Below are 27,733 nucleotides of genomic sequence, written 5' to 3'. Positions count from 1 at the left end.
GAGCAAGATCTTGCTGCTGAGCTGGGAAGGGGACCCACGGGTGGAGCGGGAGGTCATGTGTTTCAGAGGGGCTCTCCCTGGGGGGCAGGCTGCACTGGGGTCTTCACAGAAGGGGCACCTGCTCAGCTTCGGGGTGATGCTGCCTGGTCTACCAACAGGGCCAGACCAGAGCAGAGGGAGGCGGGTCTGGGGAGGGTTTCTGAGGTACTCAAGAGCACCCCGGGACAAAGGGAGGGAACCACAGGAAAGCCAATTTCAGCTCCACATAAAGAATGTTCTAGCATTCCAGCAGACTCAGGATGCAGAGCGCATTCTGGCACTGAGTGAGGGGCAGGTTTAGCGTCCTCTCAGCCCAGACCCTGGGATTCTCAGCTTCTACCCAAACACGGAATCGCCTACCAGTGGCCACTCCCCCAGGGGTGAAGACCACATTCCTGGAGCGGGCAGTGGGCCAGAGAGCAGCCGGCAGCCTGCACGGACTCAGGGCTGGGCTACTGAGCCCTTCTGTGACCTGGAGAAAGCTGGAGGTCTCCGGTATCCTGGGACCCCACTCCCCCACCCTCACAGGCACCGTGCTTCTCAGGGTGCTGAGAACCTTCCCCGTGGATTCTCTTGGGTGAAACTCACAGTGGTCTGGGAAGAAAGGCTCGTGGGGAGCCTGAGCTGGCTTCACAGATGGAATTAAGTCGGGAGAGGGAGGTAAAAGCAAAAGCTCTTTGCAAACCGAATTGTATTTGGGAAATTGAACAAGGGCTTTCTAAACCATCTGTGGGCACATCACAAAGTTCTTTGTGTAGAGCAAAGTTCTTGCTCGAGTATAAGACACACTCTGCAAAGTGTTCCAGTCACAATGGAACGTTCCGTAACATGTAAGCTGTCTGGTCCCTCCTAAGGCACTTATGTACCTCCCTTAGAACCGTAAGTTGATCTGTGGATGCTAAAGTGTTTGCACACCGTGAAGTCCTTTCCAAAGTGCATGATACAATTCTGAAACACACTGAGTGCAGAGCGGTGCTCAGTACTGTAGTGCACTCCAAGACTGCTGACGCTTTGGGATCTGCCATGCACTTTGTAAGTGATGACTGCACAGACATCGTGAAGGGCTTTGGAAAGGACAAAGAACTTTAGAAAATACCACGCTCTCTGGCCACACCAGGCACCTGGGCCTTCGACAGGAGGAGCCTCATCAGAGACAGGAGGAGCCCCTGCCCACCCCCCACCCCCACCTCTCCTTCTAGGGTAGGCCCACACTTGCCTCCACATTCCGACACGTTGCGGGCACCAGCCAGACCAACCCCGTCACTGCTGGGGCACGGTGTGCAACTGAGCTGGCCTTCTGTGTCCTGGTATGTCCCTGGCATACATGGCACACACTGGCCGAGCTCACCGCCGAAGTGGGTGCCAGGCCCACAGGCAACTGCAGAGGCAAAGTGGAGAGGCTGCTGGAGGCAGAGGTGGGGAGGCCGGGGGCGTCTCCTGTGTGCTCAAGCCCAGGCTCTCCTGATAGGCACAGTCCTTGTTCCCTGGGGCCCCAAGGACACAGAGGGGCCCCAGACCTATCCCAGAAGAGCCTGGGGCAGGACCCAAGGGGCAGCCATCTGTGAGGGCCATGAAGCCTGGGCCCTCTGGCTGCTGCACCTCAGAGTCCTCTGTGGACCCCTCCATCTCCACCTGCTTATATATTTTTTATTTTTTTATTTTATTTTATTTTATTTTTTTTGAGACGGAGTCTCGCTCTGTCGCCCAGGCTGGAGTGCAGTGGCGCGATCTCGGCTCACTGCAAGCTCCGCCTCCCGGGTTCACGCCATTCTCCTGCCTCAGCCTCCCGAGTAGCTGGGACTACAGGCGCCCACAACCGTGCCCGGCTAATTTTTTGTATTTTTAGTAGAGACGGGGTTTCACCGTGGTCTCGATCTCCTGACCTTGTGATCCGCCCGCCTCGGCCTCCCAAAGCGCTAGGATTACAGGCGTGAGCCACCGCGCCCGGCCTCCACCTGCTTATAAAAGCCTGTGGTCCCCACTTCCCCCATACCTCTGTCCTCTCTCTGCTCCACACCCTGCCCTCCAGCTTTAGCAAACTGCCTCCTGGATGTCGCCACTTGGACATGCTACAGTCCTTTCACCCCAAAGCTCCCCTGTCCTTCCTGAGTGGAGGAGTTAGGGGCAGTGCGGAGGGACTGGGGCTGAAATAGGCAAGGGCAGAAGGGCCTGGCGGGGGAGGTGGGAGGGGCGCAGTGAGGAGATGATGGGCTGAAGATGGTGCAGTATGGTTGGCTACACTGAACAAATATGTTAACTGATGAGTAAGAAAGGAAACTGAGTAAATCAGTAAATTAAGGAGAAAGGGAGCCGAGTTTCTCAGCGCTGGAGAAGATGCTTACAAATGCGGAAACGGGAGTGAGGTTAGAAAGGACCCTGAGGTGTGGAACGGGAGGCACGGGCATGAACTCACGGTTTTAGAACCCCCCAGCCAAAGATTCCCATGTCTAATGTGCGCACCTGTATACACACCTATGCTTTCCAGTTCTGTCCAATGAGAGGGCCTAGAGGCAGTGGTACTCCAGGAGCAATGAATATCCCAGATTTTGGTTTCTACGCCTCATCCTCCTCTCAAAGGAACCAGGGGTCCTTGGGGATTTGGCTGATGCCAGGGGATGGAGAGTGTCGACTGGATCTGAACTAAGGGGAGGCTCACAGCATGTGTGTGGCAGGTCAGAAAGACCCAACAGCCAGCCTGGTGAGGCACCCCTGGCTACCCTGGCGACAGAGCGAGCGCCGAACTGAGTAACATCAGGAATGGATCACAACGCAATGAGTAAGGGGGATCTGAGTCTACAGGGATACAGACCCAGAGGTAAATGGCCACGGCCACCCGCTTTCCTGCAGGAGAACATGACTAGTGCATGTGGAACGAATGGTAGAGGTGGCTGACATGGTGGGAGCTGTGCAGAAGTTTGATGAGGAGGAGAATATTGGTCCAAACTCAGAATGTCCCCAGAAAACACTCATCAATCACAGAGGGAAAATGGCGAGTGAAAGTGAAGCCAGTGGTGGGCTGGGGGTATCCCGTGTGGTGGGCTGGGGGTATCCTGTGGTGGGCTGCGGGTATCCTGTGCCTGCTGATGGGGCACCCAGGATCAGGCCTCGAAGCTGAGGTTCCTGCCGGACCCTGGGCCCTGAGTCAGGTCCCCCGGAAAAACCAGAGGGAGCTCTGAGTGCCAGCCCAGAGGAGATGAGGTTGGAACAAGGACAGGAGAGGCAGGGAAAGGAGAGAAGCGGCTCCAGACGGAAGGAGCCTGAAGACACAGTGCAGGGTGACATGTCTTTCTGGATGGGAACTGGGACCAGAAAGACAAAAGGGACATTGTTGGAAGGATTGCTGAAGCTGAATGGAGTGGGCTTGTGGGTTGGATGGTAAAGACTACACACTCACACACGCATGCACACTTACACACATGCATACATGTGTGGGAGACAGAGGGGGCGGATGCAGTCAAATGTGCACAGTTGGGGAATTTGGATGAATGGAAGTTTTTTTATCTGTTTGACAATGTTTCTGAAAGTTTGAAATAAATAAATAAATAACATTTTGAAATTATTTATTTTTATTTTGAGATGGAGTCTCGCTCTGTCACCCAGACTGGAGTGCAGTGGCATGATCTCAGCTCACTGCAACCTCCGCCTCCCGGGTTCAAGTGATTCTGCTGTGTCTGCCTCCCTGGTAGCTAGGACTGCAGGTGCCCGCCACCATGCCCAGCTAATTTTTATATCTTTAGTAGAGATGGGGTTTCACCATGTTGGGCATGCTGGCCTCAAACTCCTGACCTCAGGTGATCCACCTGTCTTGGTCTCCCAAAGTGCTGGAATTACAGGCATGAGCCACCATGCCCGGCCCAAAATAAGTTATTGAAAGTAGAAGAGGCTGGGCACGGTGGCTCACGCCCATAATCCCAGCACTTTGGGAGACCGAGGTGGGCAGATCATGAGGTCAGGAGTTTGAGATCAGCCTGGCTAACATAGTGAAACCCCATATCTACTAAAAATACAAAAATTAGCCAGACATGGTGGCATGTGCCTGTAGTCCCAGCTACTTGGGAGGCTGAGGCAGCAGAATAGCTTGAACCTGGGAGGCAGAGGTTGCAATGAGCTGAGATTACACTATTGCACTCCAGCCTGGCTACAGAGTGAGACTCCGTCTCAAAAACAAAAACAAAAAAAGAAAGAGAAGAATGACATCACCAAGTCCTCTTTGTCCCCCCTTGTCAGTACGGCTGTTTCCCTCCACTGTCTGAGCCAGAGTCCCAGCTTCCCCAATCTGGCCCTTCTCCCGTCAGGTGTCACCTCTTCTCCAAAAGCTTCCCCACTTCTCCAGCAGCTTCCCCGCCCCCGCCAGGTGTCACCTCCTTTCCAACAGCTTCCCCCGCCCCCGCCAGGTGTCACCTCTTTACCAACAACTTCCCCCACCACCAGGTGTCACCTCTTTACCAACAGCTTCCCCCCGGCTCCCCTCCCCCTGCCAGGAGTCACCTCTTCTCCAACAGCTTCCCCCCCACCAGGTGTCACCTCTTCTCTAACAGCGTCCCCCTTGCCAGGTGTCACCTCTTTACCAACAGCTTCCCCCTGGTCCCCCCCCCACCAGGAGTCACCTCTTCTCCAACAGCTTCACCCCCTCCCCCACCAGGTGTCACCTCTTCTCCACCAGCTTCCCAGTTTACACCCCTGGCCAACCCTATTGTTTGAGGCTTCGGACTTGTGGCTTCAACTGCCCATCCAGCATCTCCATGTGGATGACTTGTGAGCATCTCAAACTGAACACGTCCAGCCTGTGCGCCCCTTCCCCCCAGCCCACTCTTCCTCAATTTCCCTCCCCCCAGCCCACTCTTCCTCAAGTCCTTGGGGATTTGGCCTGGATCAGGGAGCGATACCACCTCTGCCCAATTGGCCAAACCCTTGGAGTCGTCCTTGAAGTCTGTCTCTCCCTAGGAGCCCCCTCCATCTCATGCTCCTCCCCGTCCTTGCTCCGCCCCCTCTACTCAGCCTTCCCATAACAGTGCGCACGAGCCTGCGTCCTTGCTCTAAGCATTCCTATGGCTCCCCGTCGAACTCAGAGTGGTGTCTGTGGCCTGCCAGGCTCCATCACCTCTGGCCTCACTGCACCTGTGGGCATGTTCACTGGCTCACCGTCTATCTTCCCCATGGGCATGCGAGCCCCACTAAAACTAGGACCGTCTGGTGTGCTGGTTTTGCCTGTTCTGCCTCCAGGCTCTCCCCTCCAGCCCACACCAGCCCGCTGGGGACGGGCCTCACCTGCTTCCCTGCAGCACGACGCTGCCCTCCTGGGTGGCCCTAGGCCTCATGACATCGCTGTTCTGTCCCCCAACCCTGACTCAGCCTCCCCGACTCCCGGAGCCCTGAGGTCTCAGCTCACGTGACTTCTCCTCCTCCAGGAAGCTTCCTCGAACCACATCCCAGACTGGAGAGGGCCTGTTCTGGTTCCTGTGCCCCCTCGCGCCCCTCGACCGTGGCCTTGCTGTCCTGTTCACTCCTTGTCCCTCCCCAGGACTGTGATCATATGCCCGAGGCCCAGCACAGAGGAGTGCTCTTCAAATGACAGCGATGACCATGAGGACTGCAGTGCTTCTCCTCAGCAGGCCTCTGCATCTCTCTGTCCCCTCCCCAGGTGTCTGTCTCCCCTGCATGCCCATCACTGTTTACCCCGGCTCATGTGCAAGGAAGGACAGAGTGAGCATTTGAGTGGCCATGGGCAAGGACTCACCGCATTTGCCGTCCTGTAGCACCTGGCCGGCGCCACATGCCCCCTGCCCCTCCAGGGCCTTGGCTGGCCTCTGGGCTACCTCGTACTCAGTGCCTGAGACCTGGACATAGAACTGCTGCCGGCCAATGGACTTCCGCAGGGTCTTGATGGCAGCCTGCAGGCTCTGCTCCGCTCGCTTCCGCAAGCAGTCCGCTTCGCAAGCGTCTGCGGGGGCAGGGAGACAGAACGTGAATCGCTGGCAACCCTGCCAGCCGCTGCCTTTTTAGCTGAGGGTTTCCCCGCGCCAGGCCCTGCACTAGGCTCGGACCACCTCAGTGCATTCTCACAACAGTCCGGGGGCAAGGGGCCACTGTCGTGCCCATCTGACAGATGAGGAGGCTGCGGAGCTGGGAGGCAGGGCCTGCCCAAGGCCACGCGGCAGATCTGAGTGCAATCCAGGCAGCTGCCACCGCAACACATCACCCCTCAGGGTGTGACTCATGGGGCAAGAACTCCTTTCTGTCACTCAAAGACCTCGAGGACTGCCACTGTCCCCAGGAGAGTGTCCAGCTCTCTGGCCTTGAATCCAAGGCCATTTAAGGTCCAGCCCCGTCTGGCCTTGCCAGCCTCATCCCCTCCACTCTGACACTCCCTGTGGATTCCAAAGTATAACCACCTGGCCCTACTCACTGCTTCCTGGACACCTCCTTCTCTCTCTGACCTCTGTGTCTTTGCCTGTTCTTTTTTAATACTTTAAGTTCTAGGGCACATGTGCACAACGTGCAGGTTTGCTACATATGTATACACGTGCCATGTTGGTGTGCTGCACCCATCAACTTGTCAGCACCCATCAACTCGTCAGCACCCATCAACTCATCATTTACATCAGGTATAACTCCCAATGCCATCCCTCCCCACGTCCCCCTCCCCACAATAGGCCCCGGTGTGTGATGTTCCCCTTCCCGTGTGCAGGTGGTCTCATTCTGTTCCCTCTGCCTGAATGCCATTCCTCGCCACCTCTTCCACCCAGTGAGCTTGATTCCAAGCTCTCATTCAAATGGTGCCTCTTCTGGGAAGGCTTCCTGATATGTTTGGATATCTGTCTCTTCCAAATCTCATGTTGAAATCTGATCCCTAATGCTGGGGGTGGGGCCTGGTGGGCGGTGTCAGGGTCATGGATAGGTCCCTCATGAATGGCCTGGTGCTGTCCTCGTGGTAGTGAGTTCTTGCTGGCTCTACTAGTCCCCATGAGATGTGATTGTTGAAAAGACGTAGGCACCCCCTCCCCTCTCTCTTGCTCCTTTCCTCTTGCCATGGGATGCCGGCTGCTCTTCACCTTCCTCCTTGATCAGAAGCAGCCTAAGGCCTCACCAGGCAGACACTGCTACTGTGTTCTCAGACAGCCTGCAGAGCCCAGAGCCAATAAACTCTTTTCCTGATAAATTATCCAGCCTCAGGTGTTCCTTTTAGCAACGCGAATACACTAAGACATTTCCTTTTTTTTGAGATGGAGTCTCACTGTTACCCAGGCTGGAGTGAAGTGGTTCGGTCTCAGCTCACTGCAACCTCTGCCTCCCGGGTTCAAGCGATTCTCCTGCCTCAGCCTCCTGAGTAACTGAGATTACAGGTGCCCACCACCACACCTGGCTAATTTTTGTATTTTTAGTAGAGACGAGGTTTCACCATGTTGGCCAGGCTGGTCTTGAACTCCTGACCTCAAGTGATCCACCCACTTTGGCCTCCCAGAGTGCTGGGATTACAGGTGTGAACCACCGCGCCCAGCCAGACTAAGACATTTCCTAAGCCCTCCCGTGGGGGGAGACCTCAGCTGTATGCAGTGTTTGTTCTTGTGCCCGCCCCGTCCCCCCCCCCCGAGTCTCACCTGGCAATGGGTGGTTTACACGTGCGTCTGCCTCTCTGGCTGAGAGTGTTACCTGGGTGGAGACTTTTCACAGTGCCCAAGCCCACAGCCAGGCCCACACCACACTTATCTGCTGACAGATCCCATCTCTTCAACATCAGTGACTCACAAGTTGACACTCACGTATAGGCAAGAGCAAAGTGCTGCTGTGACACCCGAGCCAGCATTAGAACCCCCTTCCGGAACCAGGAAAGACAGTCCTTGGCTCAACCATTCTAGGGGGGGCTATACCTATTTGTCCTCCCGGGCCCCAGCAGGAGTGTGGACGGGCAGATAAGGGTCATGTGACTTTTGCGGTCACCTTGTCTCATTGTGGGCTGCCTCTTCTATCCTGGCTGCAGGCGTTGGCCCCTGCCACCTCCCTTTGCTTGTGGGCCTGCCTCTGTCTCCAGCCACAGCTGTGCTCTGGTGGGAGCCCAGCTTCATGCCTGGCAGGCCCCTGGCAGCGCCCCCAGCCTGTTGTCCTCCTTCAGGCCTGCAGAAGCCCCCAAGAGAACCCCTCACCTACCTGAGGCGTCTTCCATCTTTGTCTCGATCTCAAACTCCGCTGTGATGTGCGACACCTCCTTGGATGGGGACTTGCGGCCACGGCGCCTCTTCTTGGAGGAGTCACACTTGAGGGTCACGAAAGTCACATGGCAGTGGTCTGGACAAGGAAAGGACCACTGTGGCAAAGGCGGCATGGGGCAGGGAGCAAGGTCCTACCAAGCCCTGCACACAGAGTACCATCAGCGAGGACCCCTGTGCCTAGCAGTCCGTGGTGCAGATGGAAAAACTCAGGCTAGAGAAGGCCAGGGCTGGCTCGGGGTCTCAGGAGGCGCTGGCGGCTGAGCCAGGTCTCACGCCCGGTCCATCACGCTGCTGCAGGCGGAGGCACCTCCTACATATTCATGAATGAGGCTGTGACCCCAGCTCTGGGCCTGCTGAGGGTTTGGCCAGTGCAGACCGGGCTCCGGGCAGAGCCTGCTGCGTGCTGAAAGCTCTGTTAGGTTTGAGGAGGAATCTTCATGGGGACAGAGCTGGTGCCTTCCTCTGGGGCCCCTCGTACCAAGTTTGCCTCTGCTGTTCCCCCAGCCTGGAAGGTCCTTGGAAACTCTCATTCAATAAACAGCTGCCAGGTGGGAGAGGCCTCCAGCCTCGGAAACCAGACTCGCTGGACCCCGGGGCCCTAGCTCCCAGGCATGAGGACTCTCCCACAGCCCCCTTGGTGTGGGCTGGCAGCAGGGCGGCCCACTCACCCAGCAGCGGCTGCCTGGCGGTCTCCTTTGCTCGCGCCTGGCTGTGGGGCCGGAGATGGCACTTGGCATCTCGGATCTTGAAGCGGGCCTTCTGTTTGATGGGGGTGGCAGGGGCATCTGGGGAAAGCCAAAATTCCCCCAGGTGGTGGCCTCTCCTGCAGGCAAGGAGGTGGTGGGGGACAGGGGCTGCCACGGAAAAATCCACCTGGGGCTGGGGGTGGGGCTTGGTCGGAGTCCCTGTGCCCTGACAGCTCTCCTGGCGTGGGGGACCCTCTCCTGCCCCATTTCTCTCCCTGCAAGGCCTAAAACAGGCGAACACATGGATGGTGGCGTCAAGCGCAAGCCCAGGGGCCACCCACCAGAGATCTTCTTTGGAGGAGGAAACGGATCTTCCTACCTCCTCCCCATCACCAAGCCATGACTGTGTTTTAGGAAAGAGCGTAGAGCAGAAGAGAGAGGAGAGCAAGGAAGGGAAAGTGCTTTGAAATACTGTAGATTCCCAGGACTGCCGGTTCCTTGCAAGAGCATATCATAGCCCTCGGACTAAAGAAGCCTACCACCACAGGTGCTTACAATAAAATCACATATGCATTCAATATACAGAAATGGGCCAGGTGTGGTGGCTCACGCCTGTAATCCTAGCACTCTGGGAGGCCGAGGCAGGCAGATCATTTGAGGTCAGGGGTTTGAGACTAGCCTGACCAACATGGTGAAACCCTGTCTCTACTAAAAATACAAAAATTAGCCAGGTGTGGTGATGGGCACCTGTAATCCCAGTTATTCGGGAGGCTGAGGCAGGAGAATTGCTTGAACTTGGGATGCGGAGGTTGCAGTGAGCCAAGATCACATCACTGCACTCCAGCCTGGGTGACAGAGTGAGACTCCGTTAAAAGAAAATAATAAAAATAAAGAAACATACAGAAATGCACCTATCTATCAAATTCAGCATCCTGAGTAAGAAAAGCTGCTGAAGACACAATCCCCAGCTCCTTAGCTGGCAGGAGCTAAGGCTGGCTGTGCCATGCTGACCAAGCCCGGAGGGTTGCTCCCGAATGGCTGGGACTGTGCTGCACCTTGGCGCTTCTCGGCACGTTCTGCACGGCCAGGCCAGCTCTGACTCGGCAGAATCTACTAGCCATGGCAGACGTGGCTTACTCCACCCAGACAGTCTGAGATCTGTGCACTCACAGCACGTTAGGGTCCCTGAACCACTCTGGCTGTGACCTCAGAGCCGGAAGGGCCCTCCCATGGTCCCCTGACTCTGGGCTGGAACTCAGCCTGCAGCATGCTGGCTTCTAGGTCCTGGGCCTGGCTCATCGCCAGTGCCCCAGGCCACCGAGAGCAGGAAGGTCTTCCCTGGGCGGTGCCCCTTCCTCCCCTGCCAGCATGACGCTGGATGCAAAGTCAAGTTCACCCAGTGGCATGCAGCATGGACAGGCCGAGGGGTTACCTGAGCAGCTGGGCCCGAGGCCAGAGCTGGTGCCGTTGCGTTTCTGCAGTGCCTTGCCCTGCGGCCCTGGAACTCCGCAGCTCAGGACGTAGCTATTTTCCGAGTCTGCAGAGAAGCCAGTGGGTGAGGTGGGCCAGGGTGCGCCTCCCTCCCACGGCCCTCAGGTTCTTGGGGCCTCCGAGGGATTGTGGAGTGAGACGAAGATCAGGACAGATTCTTCCGCCAGTTTCCGCTACACAACCACAGGCAAGTGGCCTGGAGGAAGGAGCCCACTGGGTTTACTGAGGACAGTGAGGCCCACAGAAAACCAGACAGCTGCCTTAGCGTCACTCAGTTATCAGAGACCCTCACTCCTAGGTCGGGCTCTTTCCTGGAGGACAGCTGGGAGCAATGGTGGGACCCCAGGGAAGAAGAACCCCCTGCCACAGCACCCCATCTCAGGGACAGCCGGGTTACCTGGCACAAAGAGCGTGTGGGCCGGGCAGGAAAGGAAGCAGCTCTCCACGCCGCCCACCTTGCCGCAGGACAGCTGGGCCCGGGGGGAGGTCTTGGTGCGAGAAAGACACTGGCCTGTGTCTGTGAAGGGAGATGGTAGAGAGGCTGAGAGAGGCCGGGGCGGAGGCTTCCCGGAGCCGGGAGGGTCCTGGCCATGGCCTAATGGGGACTCCCCCCACTGCCCTCTTCCATGGCTGGGCTGGCTTGGTGGGAAGATGCCTGGAGATCACAGGTCCCTTGGTCGTGTGGGGATGCTGGGCCCAGACAGCTGGCTTAGTCCCTCCTCCCGCTCAGGCTCCAGTCCTGGCTGTGAGAAGGTTCCTGTCCCCATCCCCAGACCAGGAACTCCCTGAGGGCAGGGCTGAGTTCTCCAGGGCAGGCGTCTGTTCCCCCTGGCGGTAAATGAACACGGGCTTCCTGGGAGGGCCATGGGAGGGACTGCTCAGAAGCACCTCTTTGGGGCAGCCCCTGATACAGGTGTCTGGAGACGTCGGAAACAGCCTCCAAAATTTTTCACATGCTGACTTATCTTTAGAGGATGAGAAAGTCCCCCGGACTCCGAGGAAAAGACTGATGGTTCTACAGCCATGGGAAATACCAGAACTGATTTTACAGACAGCTAATGAGTCGGTAACAGCCGGCTTACGTGGCGCGCCTCTGAAAGCCAGCTCCTGAGTGACAGCCTCACACTCTGCTCAGTCATCAGTGTGGGGTCACTCCAGGGTAACCAGGCTTCCAGGCTCAGGCAAGTCACCTCCCTTCTGTAACCCACACAGGCCATGCTTTTACACTCCCATCACCCTGATCCCAACCTGCCTGGAATAAGCTTGCTCCAAATCCCCAGGGAAGACCGACAGTTTGCCTTGCTCCCTGAGCCTGCCTGACCAACACAGTTCCCCCTTTCTTAAGTGACAGCTCGGCTTTCTGGTTTCAGATACTGAGCGGTGGCTGATCTCATCCTTTGGTAATTCCAGAGGTTCCTCCAAGATTGTTTTAGAAACCCTTGCTTCCCAGTGTCCTTTGGGAGCCGTGGGCCACAGGTGTCCTTGGTCAAGCCCCCGGGGCCCACATTTGGTCTGTCCTGCTGACTGCTTTCTGCGAGGGCAGAGTGCGGCAGCACCCTGAGTTCTCACTTGCTTTGCTGCTCTCTTGCGCTGACTGCTTTGTTAGCAAGTGGTTCTCTGGCTGTGGAGCAAGACCTTGTGTTCGGAGACGCACATTTACCTGCGTGTTCTGCTGCTGGGCACTTTGCTTTTGCTTGACTATTAGATAAAGGTTTATCTCATGAGTTTTGTTGTGCTCTGACTTGTCTCGTGTCTGCTGGATAGACAACGGGGTACTCCTTGGGGAGCAGACGGCAACATAGACTCTGCATGCTTCCAACTCAATCCAAGCTGGCCCCCAGGATCAATGGTCAGAGGTCTATGATACTAGGGGCCAATTCCCATAGGCGACTAGGCAGAGTTTTCCTTGGGTCTCTTCTCAAGTCTTCCTCAGGGCACTCCTGTTCTGCCAACACGTGAAAGGAGGCCCCTTTGTCTTCTCCATATTCTGGGGTCACAGCTGTCAGATCACTGACTGCACGGCCCTTTCCAGCCTGTGCATGTTTGGGGGAACCGGGAACGTCATTCTAAGCACACACTTTTGACTGATGAAAGTGATGATCACGGGCTGGTTATGCCAAGGCTGCAACTTCCCTGGCTGAGCTCCTGCAGCCTTATGAATTTAGACTATTATCCTAGCTTGTGCTTCTCTTGGTAAATGGCAAACTGCCCCCTACTCACCACAAAACCCAAACAGCGACAACCACCACCAACTTAGAATAACATCGGTCATTGTGGGAACTTCTGACACATCAAAACTAACACATTAATATATTTAAGAGGAGCTCTAAAATGTTAGGAGACAAAATGCCATCATTTAATAGCTTCTGCCACTGGTATACCTTGGCCTCAGTTTCCTCCCACCCAAACCTTCTGAAATCCACTTGCCGCTCTCTCCGCCCAGCTCCATCTTCACCAGCCACTCATCGCATCCTACCCTCTCTGCTCCTGCCCCTCACCTCCTACACAAGCAACTCCTCCCTTAGGGTTTATCCCAGGAAAGGAAAAATCCTATTGCACAATATTCCATTAAAGTTGCTGAGCCAGAAATCAGATCTCTAATGCTGGATGTAAAGCCAGGTCTAGAGCTATGCTGAGTGCTGAAGGAAATTTTCCTAAACTCCAGGAGACAGACCAACATTTGTTTAAGAATTCAGGATATTGGCCGGGCGCGGTGGCTCAAGCCTGTAATCCCAGCACTTTGGGAGGCCGAGACGGGTGGATCATGAGGTCAGGAGATCGAGACCATCCTGGTAACACGGTGAAACCCCGTCTCTACTAAAAAATACAAAAAAACTAGCCGGGTGAGTTGGCGGGCGCCTGTAGTCCCAGCTACTCGGGAGGCTGAGGCAGGAGAATGGCGTAAACCCGGGAGGCGGAGCTTGCAGTGAGCTGAGATCTGGCCACTGCACTCCAGCCCGGGTGACAGAGCGAGACTCCGTCTCAAAAAAAAAAAAAAAAAAAAAAAAAAGAATTCAGGATATCATTGGATAGCTATTGTCCTGGGTGATCAGATCTGTATCACAATGAGTTCACCTAACTGTTAGGATCTTGGATGGAAGAAAATGTTCAAAAGCAGCAGACGGTAAAGAGCAGTAGAAGCGGCCGGGTGCGGTGGCTCACGCCTGCAATCCCAGCACTTTGGGAGGCCAAGGCGGGTGGATCACAAGGTCAGGACTTCGAGACCAGCCTGGCCAATATGGTGAAACCTCCTCTCTACTAAAAATACAAAAATTAGGTGATCTGGTGATGTACCCACCTCAGCCTCTCCAAGTGCTGGGATTACAGGCGTGAGTGACCGCGCCCGGCCAAACGTTTCCTTCTGAGAAACTAAATGTGTCAGCCTCTTTCTCCCGCCACTCAGTTTCCTTGGCCCTTGGAGGCAGGTTTGCGTAAACCTGCTCACCACAGAGCAATGACCCCGTAATATCCTCAATGAACAACACTTTCCTGCAAAGAATCTGAAGGTACCATATCCTTCCTGTGCTCCTAAGACGGATATCCCCTAATGCTGCCTCTGCCACCAACCAGCACAACCCCAAACAAGCTCTTTCCCGAAACTCAGCAGAAGAGCAGCACTTGACTTTGTTCAGTGAGACTTGGTCTGAACAGCACAGCAGTTCCTTCCGTAAGTACGTGAGAAACTCAACCTTCCGATTTCAGATATTAAATGATGGTCTGTATTCGCCAACGCGTTCATTCCTCCGACAAATACTGACTCGTGTCTATGACTGTCAGGGTCTGTTCCAGGAGCTGGGGCTCCAGCAGTGAATGGGACAGGCCAAGAAGACCTGTTGAACTGTGTCAAGCTTCCATTCTAGTGAGGACAGAGAGACGGACAGACAGACGGACGTAAACCAACACGAACCTGTAAAGTGCACATTACTTCTGGTGGCTGGGAGTGTGATGGGAACGAAAGACAGCTGGAAGCAAAGGGGGCCCAGATGGGTGCGGAAGTGGCCGAGGCTGCGGCTCTGGGTGGGTGACGGGGCAGGCCTCACCCACAGACCGTCACAGCAAGGGAGGAGTGAGGAGTGCTGGGAGACAGCCCTCCAGGCCAAGAGAAGTGCACAGCCTCGGGCCAAGGGCTGGTGGAGGCTCTGTGAAGTCAGTGAGGCTGGCCTGAAGCAAGCGAGGGAGACAGCAGAGGGCAATCCCATCAGCTGGTCTTCAGGCCATTCCAAGCACTGTAGCTTTGATTCAGAGTCAAAGGAGGAGTCAAAGGAGGGGTGGGTAGTGGTAGTGGAAGGGGTGGAGGGTGCGGTGCGGTGCGGTGGCGGGGAGGTGGGGGGAGGAGGGGCAGTTCAGAGCCCAGAGGGATGTTGTAACTCAAATTTACAAGGCTCACTTAGGCTGCCCTGGGGATGTTAGAGCGCGGCCGGGCAAGGACCCGGTGCGAGGTTCCAGGAGGGCAGGCCCACAGCCCCAGCACCCAGACAGGGCCCTGTGTACAGGGAACCAGGGAACGCAGGGGCCCCTCCAGAACTCAGCCTAGGGGCACCCAGTGCTGCGAGCACGTCCACAGAGGGTGCAGGGACCATGGGCTTTCCGGGAGGCACTGCCACATCCCCTGCAACTGTGCCCCACTGAGGCTGCTGTACCCCGAGTGACCCTCTTCCTCCCCCTCAGCTTCCCCAGCAGGACAAGGGGAAGCTGCCAGAGGAGAGGCCTCCACACCCACTCCCTCTAAGCTTCTAGCTCTACGGAGACGTCAGCAGGGCCCTGTGCCCCACGGCTGGGGCTGCACACAGACCCCCAGATCTCCTCTGTGCCCTCCTCCCCACCGCAGGTCCCTGTTGCTGTGCCTCTGGCTGACACTGGCATGCTCTGCCTGGGACCCCCTCCTTCTCTGCAAGTCCTCATTCCCATCGGCCATACCCCAGCAGCAGAGTAACCTCTGCCCGGGAAGGCAAGGCCTGGAGGAAAGGGAGGGGCTGCCCTGCTCAGCCCCACCTCAGAAAAGCCACTGCCCCTCCCATCCAAGCCCGGGTACAGGGGAGGAGCCAGCACAGGGTGGCCACCTACCCACGCAGTCCTTCCGGTTCCAGTGGAGCCGCCTCCCCGGGGGACAGACACACTCGTAGCTGCCCTTGGTGTTGACGCAGCCCTGGTCACAGCTCCCATTGTTCATGCTGCACTCGTCCACATCTGGAAGCACAGCGGGCGTAAGGGCAGAGGGGAGGCTGGCGGCTGGCGGCTGGCAGGGGAGGGGACTACCCGGGGCAAGAGGGCCGAGAATCTCCTGACCCCCGGAGTCAGACAGCATCACGGAATGCAGAGGAGCAGTGCACACGCCACACGCACACACATGCGGGGGTTTAGAAGGCTCCTCACAGACCCCAACGTCCCTTCCCCTAGGAACCTCAGTCGTTTTCTGAACTCAGGCAGCTGCACCCCAGGCTGGGGGGCAGAGGAGGTGGCACGCGATTAAAGTTCCAACCCAACCAGGTTTTGTGGCGCAGGGAATACGCACTGCTCCAGGGACTGTGAAACTGATTTTATCATGGGACTCTGGACAAGCCCTTTTCTAGCCCCAGGTCCCCTGCGGTACAACAGACACCAGGGTGAACGAGGTCACCTCCTCTGACCAAAAGCACCTGCTGGAGCTGGGGGAAGGGGCTGGGCTCCATGTTCTGCTAGTTCTTGAGCTGCCTGCACTGGGCAGGCCCAGGGAATGGGTGCCCAGGTTTTCGAGAGTCTTTCCAGAAGAATCTGTAGCCCACCTCCAGAAGCCCAAGCACCAGCTGTGTCCTGATCACATTCTTGCCTGACCCTCTCTGATCTTCGAGTGGCCTGGCATCGTGAGTGTGGCTGCCCCCAGGCCACAGAAAAGGAAGAGACAGGGGACCGTCCTTGGCTTCCCAATCTTCACCCACCACGCCCATATAACACCAAGTCCCAGCAGCCTGGCTCTGGCTCCTAAATACATCTAGAACCTTCCTCTTTGTTCCGTCCCTGCCCACCCTGCCCTGGCTCCAGCAGTGTGCGCTCCCATGCCTGGAGCTGCCTTCCCAGTGGTACCCTGGATTCCACTCTCCTTTCCATGCGGCCACTGGGGCATCCAGTTCCATGAACCTGACCATATTGCACCCCTGCTTAAACCCTCCACAGGCTTCTCCTCTGACTGGGAATACACCCCCAACTCCCCTGTGGGCTCCCGAAGCCTGCACGGCGGGGTAGCGCCCCCTATCTGCATCTTCCTCTGAGCTCCCTCCTCCTGTGGGCCCAGCCCTGTGGCTGCCTCTTGGTCCTTCTGTCCACTGCTTTCTCACGCGGAAGCCTCTGGAGTGCCTCCCCACCCCCTAGCCAAACACTCCCCCTTGGGGATCCCGAACTGCGCCTCTACCCTGCCCCTCTCTGCTGTGAGCCTCCCTGGAACGAGCTGTCTGGAATTTCCATGTCTTGGCTGCCTCCGCTCCTGGCCCGGGTTCTCTAGTAAATGTGGTTTCCAGTCCCATGCCCATCTGGTCAAGCCCTGGCACTGGCAGAGACCTGCTACCCACCTCTAACCATTTCCTGCTACCCCTTGTCTCCCCAGCCCTGCCCCACTTGCCCTTGGCTGGGCCCCTCTGCCCAGCAGTCCCTGTCCTTGCTGAGGCCTCGGGCCCCCCAGGGTTGAGGGCAGGGTTGGGATGCGGGGTGCAGTGTAGGTGGCCGTGTGGCCAGGCGCGTGCCTCGGGGGGGAGGTGGCCCTGGCGGGCAGGCTGCAGACCTCCGCAGTGAGTTGTCCCATAGAGGATGTAGCCGCGGTGACACAGGCACTGGAAGCTGCCCGGGGAGTTGATGCAGATGTGGTCACAGGTCCGCTCGAAGGAGCACTCGTCAATGTCTGCATGGCCACAGGGAGACAAAGTTGGGGGAGGAGTTTGAGGGAGTAGTAGGTAGGCACGGCCTGTCACTCTCAGTCACTCAAGGCACATCTGTGGACACACAATCCCTGGGCCGAGACGCAAATGGGAGACTCCTTCTTGCTGCTCGACTTTCCATTGTGTTTCCATTAGCCTTCTGTTTCTGGGTTGGGAACCACCTCACTTCTTTTCTGGAGATGAGCAGGGCAGAAACATTGTGAATGGAGGGGATTATTATGAATCTCTGCCATTTTACGATCTCATAGTCAACTCTGATTAGGAGTGGTGGAGAGGCATTGAACCCACGCCTGCAGGAAACAGACTGTGGCTGGCCCCAGGGCCCTGCAGAGGCAGCTGACTTGGGACATAAACCTAGGCCTCTTGGATGCTGACCAAAGCATCTTTCCCCATCACCCCATGATGTTTCTTGAGAAAATAAGGAAAACCATACAAGTAAAAAGAGAAGAGGAAATACACCACCCATAAAGGTTAAAAAGGCAGCTCTGATAGAATATGAAAGGTGATGATAAGCTTTCTGGCAGCCAAGGTAAAAAGGGAAAGAGGGAATCATGGGGTGTTTGTTCCTGGAAAGGAAAAAACGAACCACCATGTTCACTGGAGACAAGTCTGTCCTGGCCATAAATTCTGAATAAAATGGCTGTTATGGGACAGTTGATGTGGACCCCTGAAGGCAAAACAGACACCAACCTGCCCCTCCTAGGGCATAACAGTTAAGAGTTCATTCTTTGAAAACATTAGCTCATGTAATTTCACAAATATTTGTCATATATGCATATTTATAAAAACACTAACACAAGGAAGAAATTGTGCATGGGTGCTCAAAGGTGAGTGTGCTCCCTCCCAGGGAGGATCTGGGACCTCCTGGTGCTTGTGGCACCTGGGATAAAATCTGAAGGATAGAACCAGCCTGGAATGAGGGAATGAGTGTGGAGGAAGGGTGCTTCAGGCAGCTGCTAGGAGGTAGGGGCATGTGGTGCCCAGGAGACGCACCTGTTCCCTTGCGCCTAGCGCCATCTGAACTCCCCTCCCCTCCTAGGAGCCATCCTGGCAGGTCCACTTGTGTGGAGCCCGAGGGGGACTGCGGGAGTGTCTGGGGTCCCCTGAGTGCCAAGCAAAGGAGCATGGACCCTTCCCTGCTAGACCTGTGGAGCCCAGAGCCCCAAGGCCTCAGAGAGATGAGCCTGGAAGGGCGTGGAAAAAGATACAGGTGGGGGTGGGGCGGGTGAGGACAGGGCCTCACAAGCGATCTCACCTCCTCCTCGACAGCCGCCTGCCTCTTTCAGGGGGCAGCTGGGAGGCAAGGTCAAGGGCTCTCTTCAGCCCTCTGCAGAACTTGGCAAGGCCAATAGAGAAACAAAGTCCAAGTCAGAGGAACCCTGATAGAGCCTGGACAGACGCTGTGCTCCTGATCAGACCTCAGGCCCTGAGGAGGACAGGGCCAGGATGCCCGTCCAGGGATGAAGAGGCTGAGCCTGGGGAAGGGAGTGGCTGGCACGGGGCACACTTGATTCTGAGGACGGCCGGCCCTGGCGCCACTCCCGCCAGCCTCCTGCTTTTACATTCTTCAGGGACCTTGCGGGAGCACAGCCCTCACTCCTCAGGGCCTCACCCTGCCCTGTGCCAGCCCCCGAGCTGCACTGACAGGCAGAAGCACAGCTCAGTACCCAGACAAGGCCACATGCTGCCCGCAACTGCTGGTACCCCACAGGCACAAAACAACCAGACCACAGCTGGATCATCGTCAGGGAAAGAGGGCCCCTGCCCTGCCACATGGGGTGCCCCACCCCCTGCACTTTCTCCCAGTGTGAGGCCCACAGGGCACCTGTCTCCTTCCTCATGGCCTCATCCAGCCCCACCAAGTTCCTTGTGGTCCCCTAAACCTCCTCAGGCCGGCAGTGCCATCTCCTGTGTGGGTTTACCTCCCTGGCTCCTCCTGGAAAATCCCTACTCACCCCTCAAGCATTTCACCAACGGACCCTCCCCTGTAGCCTTCCCCGACCCCGCTCTGCACTGCCAGCCTCTGGGCTCCCGCTGCATCCTGGATCCCACTAGACTCGTCCTGGGCTGGGATTCTTGGCTTCTGTCCAGACCCCTCCTTCTCTTTATCCTTGTTTCCAGCAGGTGAGGATTGTTCGAGAGTGCCTGCCTGCAATGTGCAATGCTTTCCAACAGATGGCAGCATCCCATCTCCGAAGCCAGAGGAGTTCGACGCTGGGAGGCCCGTGGGCCACATGGGGAGGGAGGGGCTGGGTGAGCCGATGAGTTCGGCCACCGGCTCCCTCTGCCACCTGGGACATGTGCTGAAGCCCTCCCAGGCCTCAGTTTCCCTTCAATAAAAGGAACAGATTGGACTGGATGTCCCCTAGAGTCATAAAGGACCCTGTTTCCTCGGGCCCAACCCCATCTGCGTTCCCCTCCCCTCCTAGGAGCCCGTGTCAGCCCAGGAGGTTGGAAGAGGTACGACCCCGCTGGGCCCGAGGGCCACCTGGGGCATGGCAGGGGCTCACCCTGGCAGGTGCGCTCATCGGTGAGCAGCTTGTAGCCCTTCCGGCAGCCGCACTCGAAGCTGCCCACGGTGTTGCGGCAGAAGTGGTCGCAGCCTCCGTTGTTGACCAGGCACTCGTTGATGTCTGTGGGAGCCAAGGCGGATGGAGGAGTGAGAGCCAGGAGAATCAGCTTGTGTGACCAGCGGGGGGACGACAGACTAGTGGCGGGGATGACACTGCTCTGACTTGCCTGGTGCCCACTCCCCAGGCTGGCTGCTGGCTCCCCAGCTGGGCAGAGGGTGGAGGCCCTGTCTCCCAGGGGTCAGGGCAGGGGCTGGGTTGTACTGCAAAGGGTCAGCTCCCCAAGCTTCACCACTTCCCCTGAGACTTGGCAAGCCTGGGATGTGCGATATTGAGTAGAGAGGAAGTGACGGCTGCTGTGCCCAGCAAGAAAGCAGGGACAGCGACTCTCCCATGTCCTCTCATCTGCAGGTCCAGGGAGGCCACCTGGCCAGCAGGGAGGCTGAAGCAGGCAGGCACCACTTCTGGTGACCTCAGCAAGCTCCTAGATCCCTGAGCCTTGGCCTCCTGTCTGCAGAGCGAAGACAGGAAGTGCACCCACTTTGAAGGACATCACGAGGACTAGAAAACATTTCCACAGTGCCGGTGCTTGATCAGCGCTCAAGAAACGTTTTTCAAAAAGTAGGCATTTTTGCCTCTGTTGGAGGAGTACACTGAGGCTTAGAGAGGGAAAGCACCTGGTTCAAGAGGCTTCAGGAGGTAAGTGGGCAGCTGCGCTATGCAGTGGGCCTGACGCTCCCCATTTTCCCAGCCTGACTCCTCGCCTGTTTGAGCTGCTTCTTCACTTAGCAGTGAATGAGGTGTAGTATGCTCCGAAGGTTGCCTGGCCCAATTCCGAGTAATAAATGACACCATCCTGAGCAACTCTGCCAGTCAGTCTCTGCTTGCATACCTCCAGGGACGGGGAGCTTTCTCCCTCCCAGCATGGCCTGCCGCCGATGCCTCACAGATGTCTTCCTCACCCTGAGCGCAGCCCTGACTCCTGTCAGCCCCCATGCTCCTGCTTCCTTGCTGGGCCCATCTGGGCTTTGCCCTTAGGCCCTGGGCGAGCCTGGCATTCTGTTTCATCAGAGGTCCCTGTCCCCAAGGGGCTTCTTCTCCAAGGGACACAGTCTTAGCTACTCCCAAATTCCTCTTGGGTCCCGACCTCCAGTTCCCCATGCTGGCCACCCCTCCGGACTCTCTCCAGTTCCCCATGCTGGCCACCCCCTCCAGACTCTCTCCAGCAATGAGTAAGAAAAATAAGAGGTTTTATTTCTACACTACAGGGTGGCTTAAAAAAATAATCAGTGCTGGCCAGGCATGGTGGCTCATGCCTGTAATCCCAGCACTTTAGGAGGCCGAGGCAGGCGGATCACCTGAGGTCGGGAGTTCGAGAGCAGCCTGGCCAACATGGAGAAACCCTGTCTCTACTAAAAATACAAAACTAGCCGTGTGTGGTGGCGCATGCCTGTAATCCCAGCTACCTGGAAGCTGAGGCAGGAGAATCGCTTGAACCCAGGAGGCGGAGGTTGCGGTGGGCCAAGATCGTGCCATCGCACTCCAGCCTGGGCAACAAGAGTGAAACTCCATCTCAAAAAAAAAAAAATAATAATCAGTGCTGGCTTTCAGGACGGCGGTCTCACCCTGACTTGGAGAAGCAAAAAGGAGGCAGTGGAAGAGGCCCTTCCAGAGAGGACAATGGGAAGAGCAGCGCCTGTTGGTCACCGGTCACGTCTCAGCAGACCTGCCAGATGCAGATTCCAGCACCTGCAGAGCCCATCCTGGGCGTAGTTGCCGGGTCAGGTGCCTGAGGGCCCGTCCAGTGTCACTGGCACCGCCTTGTGCGGAAGGTAAGCCTGCCCCCACTTTACAGATGGCACTGAGCCCCGTAGCAGCAACTTGTTCCTGGCACTGCTATTCCGACCTCAGGCCGGCCCATGTCGTTCTCACTTTTCTTTCCTCAAACCAAACAGGCTGGACTTGAGACCTGCCCAGAGTCCTAAAGCAGTGTTCCCAGGGAATGTCCCCCAATGATGACAAAACCAGGATATTAGAGGTCAAATCTCTGGTGAAGAATATTAGAGGCGTGCAGGGTTGAGATGCCCATGTGGCTCTCTGGGAGCCTCGGGGAGGGACATAGCATGTACTTTCTGGTATCATCTCACGTGACCTTCAAAACAACGCAGACAGCAGGGCTCCCATTTCACAGAGGAGGCCAGAGCACTGCACCAGGAGCCGTGTCTCAACCAGCGCCGTGCGAACCCAAAGACGGGCCTGCTACAGCACATCATGCTGGCGCTGCAGCCACCACAGAAAGAGATATGAAGCCCGGCGGTGCTGCTCCAGGGCAGAGGTTTAGGAATCTGGATCATTCCTTCCCCTCCAACCCCGGGATTAGAGGCGGATGGGGAATTTCTAGATACAAGCCCCAGGTAGAAGAACAGAGGCCCATCTTGGCTCTGCCTCAGTTGGCTGTGCGATGTTGGGCAGAAAAGGCACCTCTCTGAGCCTTAGGGTCCCATCTGCAGACCAGGCTGCTAAATGGTGCCTCTCCTCGCATCCCCTCTCCCAGCATCCTTAGCAAACTGAAATGAGCTAAGGCTGCTAAGCAGACAGGGGCAGCACATGATCATTCTCACCACTCCTGCCTCCTCAGTGGAGCCTCAGGCCCTCCAGAACCCCCAGTCCCATCCCCTGCCCCATCTGGGCCTGTCTGCTAAGGGGCTGTCATAGCAACCAGACAGGCAGAGGGAGGCATGTTTGCCTGAGGCCCAGGCTGGTGTAGCTGGCTGCCTGGGGGTCAGGATGGAGGGAAGCCCCCTCCTCACACTACCTCAGGATATAGTGAAGGGGCTGCTGGGCTCATAGCCCCTGGGGTGCAGCTTCTGCGCCTCTCTTCCCTTCCACTCCTCCCTGGGTTCCCACCCCACCGCCCTCCACCAGGCAGCCAGCACCACCTTCCACACACAAATCTGGCTGAGTCCCTGCCTGCTGGCCAGCATTCTGAGGCTCCCGAGTCTGCTAGGATGTGGGCCCTTCCTCTGCAGAGGCTCCCAGTGCTTCCCTTCCAGCCCGGCCAGGCTGCCTTGCCTCCTCTCTCCAGCCTGCTTGGTTCCTGCCGTGGCAGCCTGGACTCCAGTGACTGCACCCAGTACAGCCGCAGCCCCCACTCTCACCTGCTGACCCCAGCCCTGGGAAAAACGGCCCTTCTAGAAAGCCTTTCCCGCGTTCTTTCCAGAGCCAGTAGCTTCCTCTTCATGGGACCTGCCTTTGGGGGCATGAGAGGGCCTTGGGACACAGACTTGGGGGTGTCTGTTCCTATCTCGCACGCCAGGGCCCAGCGTGAGTGTCCAGGAACGCTCACTGAATGAACGAATGGGTCACGGTGATTCCAGACAATGGAGCGGGCCTGCGGGCTGAGGGAAGGGTGGGGTCTCGGGTCACTGAGTGGATTATTTGGGTGCATCACCTAGGGTTGGAGCTCGAGTGAGTGTGCATGGGGGCAGGGCGATGGGGTGAGCTATAGGGATGCACAGGACACTGGTTCTGGCTTCCTCCTGCCCATCTCATATGGGGGACCACGTAGGGGAGGGCTTTTGGGTGGGAGCAGAGGGAGGGCACGGGGTCATGGGCTGGCATCATCCTGGAGTGCCCAGCAGGGAGGGCCAGCTGCTGGGTGGGGCTGGCCAGGTGGCGGGCACTCGAGGGTACCATTGTTCCTACTCGGGTAAAAGCCCTGGCTGTGGCCTGCCTGGCCCAGAGCACTGCGCAGGGAGGAGAGGAAACAGGCAGTAGGTGGGGGGTTCTCTCGGATTGTTCTGGAGATGCTGGGAAGAGGGGCTGGTGACCTGGGGGAAATGCAGGCTTCCGCTGAGGAAGGGAAGATACACGTCTGCCTTCTCTCACTGCCAACCACTGGCAGCTCAGCCCTTCCCTGCTTCCTTCAGCTACAGTCACTTTCCCATCCTCCTAACTTTTCACTTGCCAATGGCAAGCTGCAGTCCTGCATCCTTATTCTTGAGGCCCAGGACCCCCTTCCTCTTGGAGGGACCGATTAGCAAGATAACCGCCTCCCAACACCAAATGGGCAAGGCACCCAGCAGGGAGCCCTTGAGACGAGGGCTTAGGCACATCTTCCAGGCCCCCCTCGTCCCCGACATTCAGACAAAACCTCCCAACTTCCCCACCCCTGCCTCCACCTGCCCACGTGACCCCCGCCCGCCCAGGGTTTGCAGCCCTGGGCTGTCCAAGCCCGCTGTGACCTCTGTTCTCCAGCCACTCCTCTGGCTTGACATTGACATCTTGGCTTTCAGAAAACACGGAGCCTTTGAACTCCCTCCTCTGAGATCCTCCCCAGACCCTGCCAAGATCATGGTGTGCACTTGACCAAGGAGCCAAACCCTGGGGCCAGGGTCGTCAGTTTGCTGGGAATCCTCCTGCCTGTGCCTCTCCAGCCAGGGCTGGGAACACACCAACGACACCAACCCTGGGGCTGGAGGCCACCGTCTGGTTTCCCAGGCTCCCTGAGGTGGTCCTGTGGGCAGTTCTAGCCAGTCCCTTGGTGCTGAAATGTGGGCATCTATGGACATGTATGGTCTCTGCCTTCTCTATGTCTGCTGCCAGTCCTGCCTTGGCACTGCCATCTTGAGCCTGAGTGACAGCAGCTGTGCCTGGCTGCTCTTCCAGACCCTACTGGGACCCCACTGTGGCCAGGGTCAGTTCAAAATGAAAACCTGGGCGTAAGCCTCTCCTGCACAGTGCTGACTGGGACCTGGCCAAGCTTGTAGGGTAGCCCTGGGCCTTGTGCCATCTGGCCTGCCTCCTTTGCATCCTTCCCAGTCCCAGGTCCTTAAACCCACAGGCCTCTGGCAACAGTCACAGTGCTGAAAATGCTTCCCCTGCCCCCACCATTGCCTGATAAACGCCTCTTCGCCTCAGCCCTCCCTGGCCTCCCCCACCTCCTGCCATACTGAACTTCTCTATCCCACACCAAGTAGTCTGTAATACTCAAATATCTCAGTGATTTAAAAAATGAAAACCTGTCTTCTGCACTCAGTAGAGGATCCCTACAGGCAGGAAGCATCTCTTATTCATCCTTTCTCACCGGAACCTGCGTACACAGTAGGAGTCCAGAAAACGCACCTGTTCCGTGAGCAAGTGAGGTGATCTCTGACCTTGGCCAGTGGGAGCCAGGGCCCTAAGGGCTCTGAGTACAGCCACAGGCCCGGGGCTGGGCATCCGTGGAGGAGGTTTGGCCAAAGGGCCAAGTGGGGCAGCCTGGTGAGAGAGCCCCAACTGTTTGAAGAGAAAAGGAAACGTGGTGGTGCGGGGGTTGGGGGGTCGCCTTGGGGCTGTGGACAGCCCTCCTGAGCGCCACGCTACCCTCAGAGCCAGAACCAGAGCAGAAGGAATTAAGTGTCCCTTGGGCTACGAGGGATGGTTAGGGGACAGCAGTGGGAGCCCCAATCCCAGTAGCCCCGTCTTGGGCCACATGCCTGCCCTGTACCAGGCCTCGATCTGGCCCAGACAGGGTGGCTCCTGGCCTCCAGACCCCATTCCAGCAGCCCCAGCCTTGCCCGAGGAATTAAGCTCTGCTTGCCCCTCTGGCCCTCCAAAGGCAAATGCTGGCGGGCTGTGCCATCGCTGGGCTGTGGAGATGCCCAGATCTGCGCGGACCTTGGGCTTCCTCGGCCAGTCACTCCTGGCACTGAGTCATGTGGCGAGGACTCAGACGCCACCCACCTGCCCACTTGCCTGCCAGGAACGCACTGAGGCTATTAACAGGCTGAGTGGTGGCCACAGAAGGGCTTTATTTTCAAATAAACAGGCGGAAGCACTGTTATTTCTGTCAATAATCACTCGGTTCTTCCCAGCGAGTTGGCAAGGAAGAAGTCATACACTGTACAAAAATACATTTATTTTTACAGGCTTAAAAAAAGTCCACCTCAAGCTATTTTAAGTCACCCTAACCTCCACTTTCAATATTTTCCCCGACTGGACTTTGGAAGTTCCAGTTCCTCTCGCCCTCCGCGCCCTGCTCTCTAGGCGCTCCCTTCCTGGCCAAGTGTGGGGGTACTGCCCAGAGCTGGGGTGGGGGCAATTGGAGGGTGGTCTGGAGCGATGCTGGGGGCACTGAGCGCTGCCCTCACCCTTCAGCACAGGGGGCTCCAGCACTCAGGCCTAACACCCTGCCCCAGGGCCCACAGCTTCTTGGGGGCTCTGTCCATCCTTTGGGGGTAGCTGGATCTCCTCATCTCCAGGGCTGGTCTATTCCTTCCCCAACGCCTGTCTTGAGCCAGCTCTCCTCTCCCAGCTCCCCAGCCTTCCTGTTTCCCGAGGGTCCCCTCAACCCAGGAGGTACTCGGTAAGTCTTTGTGGGGTGACTCAGGGGACGAATGGGAGGATACACTTCTGCCTTCCCTCACTGCCAGCCACCGGCAGCCCAGCCCTGTCCCTCCTTCCTTCAACCGCAGTCACTCTCAGATCTTCCTGACTCTTCATTTTCCGATGGCAAGCGGAAGTCCTGAGTCCTTATCTTTTCAGATGGGATCCCCCAGCCTTGCCCCTTCTGGTAGTGACACACTGTCCTTATTTTTCCTGGCATGAGTAGACATGCATGTCCTAGATGGCCCTGCACCAGACTGTCCCCACCAGCTCTGCAAGACCCACTGCAACCAAAGGTCAAGGGGTCTGGAAACGCGCCACATTCCACCCGCCTTGGGAAGCCACGATATCACTGAGGGCCCAGGGAGCCCCACGGTAGAGACGCTGGCGTAACCGTTTAACCCAGTGTGCAGCCAAATTCTCGGACATCAGTGCCATTTTGGCCCAGGAACCTGCTGATGTGCCGTAAGACCTGCGTTCTCTCGAACCCTGCTAGGGACTCTAGGGACTCTGCTGCTGGCCAGCCCTCCCTCTTCCTGGCCTCTCCAACAGCAACGCAAATGATTGCCATGTGTCGTTTCCCGCAGCCACACGTGGCCCCCATCCAGCCCAGCCCTGGGCCCGGCTGTGCAAGCACACGGAGGCTCCTGGCCAGGCCAGTACGGGCAGGGGCGCCCACACCGCTCCACATGCTGACCTTTGCACGTCTTCCCGTCTGGCTGCAGCGTGAATCCAACGGGGCAGCTGCATCGCACGCCGGTGGCTGTGTCCTTGCACGTCCGGTCGCAGCCTCCGTTATTGACTGCACACGTCTCTGGGGAGGGAAAGAGACAGAGACCTCAGTCTCCTTGGGCAGAAGCCACTGACTTTCCCCTTCTGTGGAGAGATCTTCTGAGACAGGAGACCTGGGTTCAAGCTCTGGCTCTGATATACTCTCTGGCTGTGGGGCTCCAGGGAAGCTGTGCTGCCTTTCTGAGCCTCAAGCTCCCCATCTGTGAAACGGGGGAATGACACCGTTCCTGAGGGGTTGCATGTGATGAGGGATGAGTCTGTAAACTACAGAGGGCTGTGCTTATGTAGAGGCTGCTGCCAACAGGGTTAAAACTATTATCTGGGGCCAGACTGGCCTGGCTATATTTAACTGCCCAGGGCTGGATTCCTAAAACTTTGACCTGCCTGGACTCAGACTCCAAGTCCAGGCTGGAGGTTACTTAGAGGTGACTGGGGCCCCCAAATGCATCTCAGAACAGAGTGGCTTGTGGCCCCGGCCAGGGACCCGAAGGGGAGGTTCTGAGGACCTACACATCATCCATCACCTTGATGAGGCTTTCAGCCCAACATCTGTTCTCACTGAGTGATATTCCAAAGGCATCTGGTTTGTGTCCACTTGAAGCTTGTCTAGTGCCTTTTTTTTTTTTTTTTTTTTGCAAAATTCAAAGGGGCTAGAGTGGCTCAGGCATAACTGAGGT

General features: G+C 57.2%; 1 protein-coding gene and 1 long non-coding RNA gene across 5 annotated transcripts in view; one reads left to right on the top strand and one right to left on the bottom strand.

The window, feature by feature from the left end:
• Positions 1-27,733, bottom strand: part of SCUBE1 (signal peptide, CUB domain and EGF like domain containing 1) — a 143,142-nt gene that overhangs the window by 9,205 nt on the left and 106,204 nt on the right. For all 3 annotated transcript variants that reach the window (XM_045363498.3, XM_045363499.3, XM_045363501.3), the window contains 10 exons: positions 26,962-27,078; positions 19,839-19,961; positions 17,175-17,291; positions 15,488-15,610; positions 10,821-10,940; positions 10,365-10,469; positions 8,915-9,031; positions 8,185-8,322; positions 5,777-5,980; positions 1,256-1,417 (listed from right to left, as the gene is read on the bottom strand). In XM_045363498.3, the coding sequence (XP_045219433.2) occupies positions 1,256-1,417; positions 5,777-5,980; positions 8,185-8,322; positions 8,915-9,031; positions 10,365-10,469; positions 10,821-10,940; positions 15,488-15,610; positions 17,175-17,291; positions 19,839-19,961; positions 26,962-27,078 (1,326 nt within the window). The remainder of the gene's footprint in view (positions 1-1,255; positions 1,418-5,776; positions 5,981-8,184; positions 8,323-8,914; positions 9,032-10,364; positions 10,470-10,820; positions 10,941-15,487; positions 15,611-17,174; positions 17,292-19,838; positions 19,962-26,961; positions 27,079-27,733) is intronic.
• Positions 20,247-26,968, top strand: LOC102125695 (uncharacterized). 2 transcript variants are annotated; one of them, XR_012418652.1, is made up of 3 exons: positions 20,247-20,597; positions 21,510-21,730; positions 26,491-26,968. It is a non-coding gene; the product is annotated as an uncharacterized lncRNA (long non-coding RNA). The 2 variants fall into 2 exon arrangements; XR_010578316.2 differs by lacking the exon at positions 26,491-26,968 and adding an exon at positions 24,194-25,722.

This window comes from Macaca fascicularis, chromosome 10 (assembly GCF_037993035.2).
Source record: "Macaca fascicularis isolate 582-1 chromosome 10, T2T-MFA8v1.1".
Taxonomy (NCBI): domain Eukaryota; kingdom Metazoa; phylum Chordata; class Mammalia; order Primates; family Cercopithecidae; genus Macaca; species Macaca fascicularis.
This window is presented reverse-complemented; position numbering and strand designations above follow the sequence as displayed.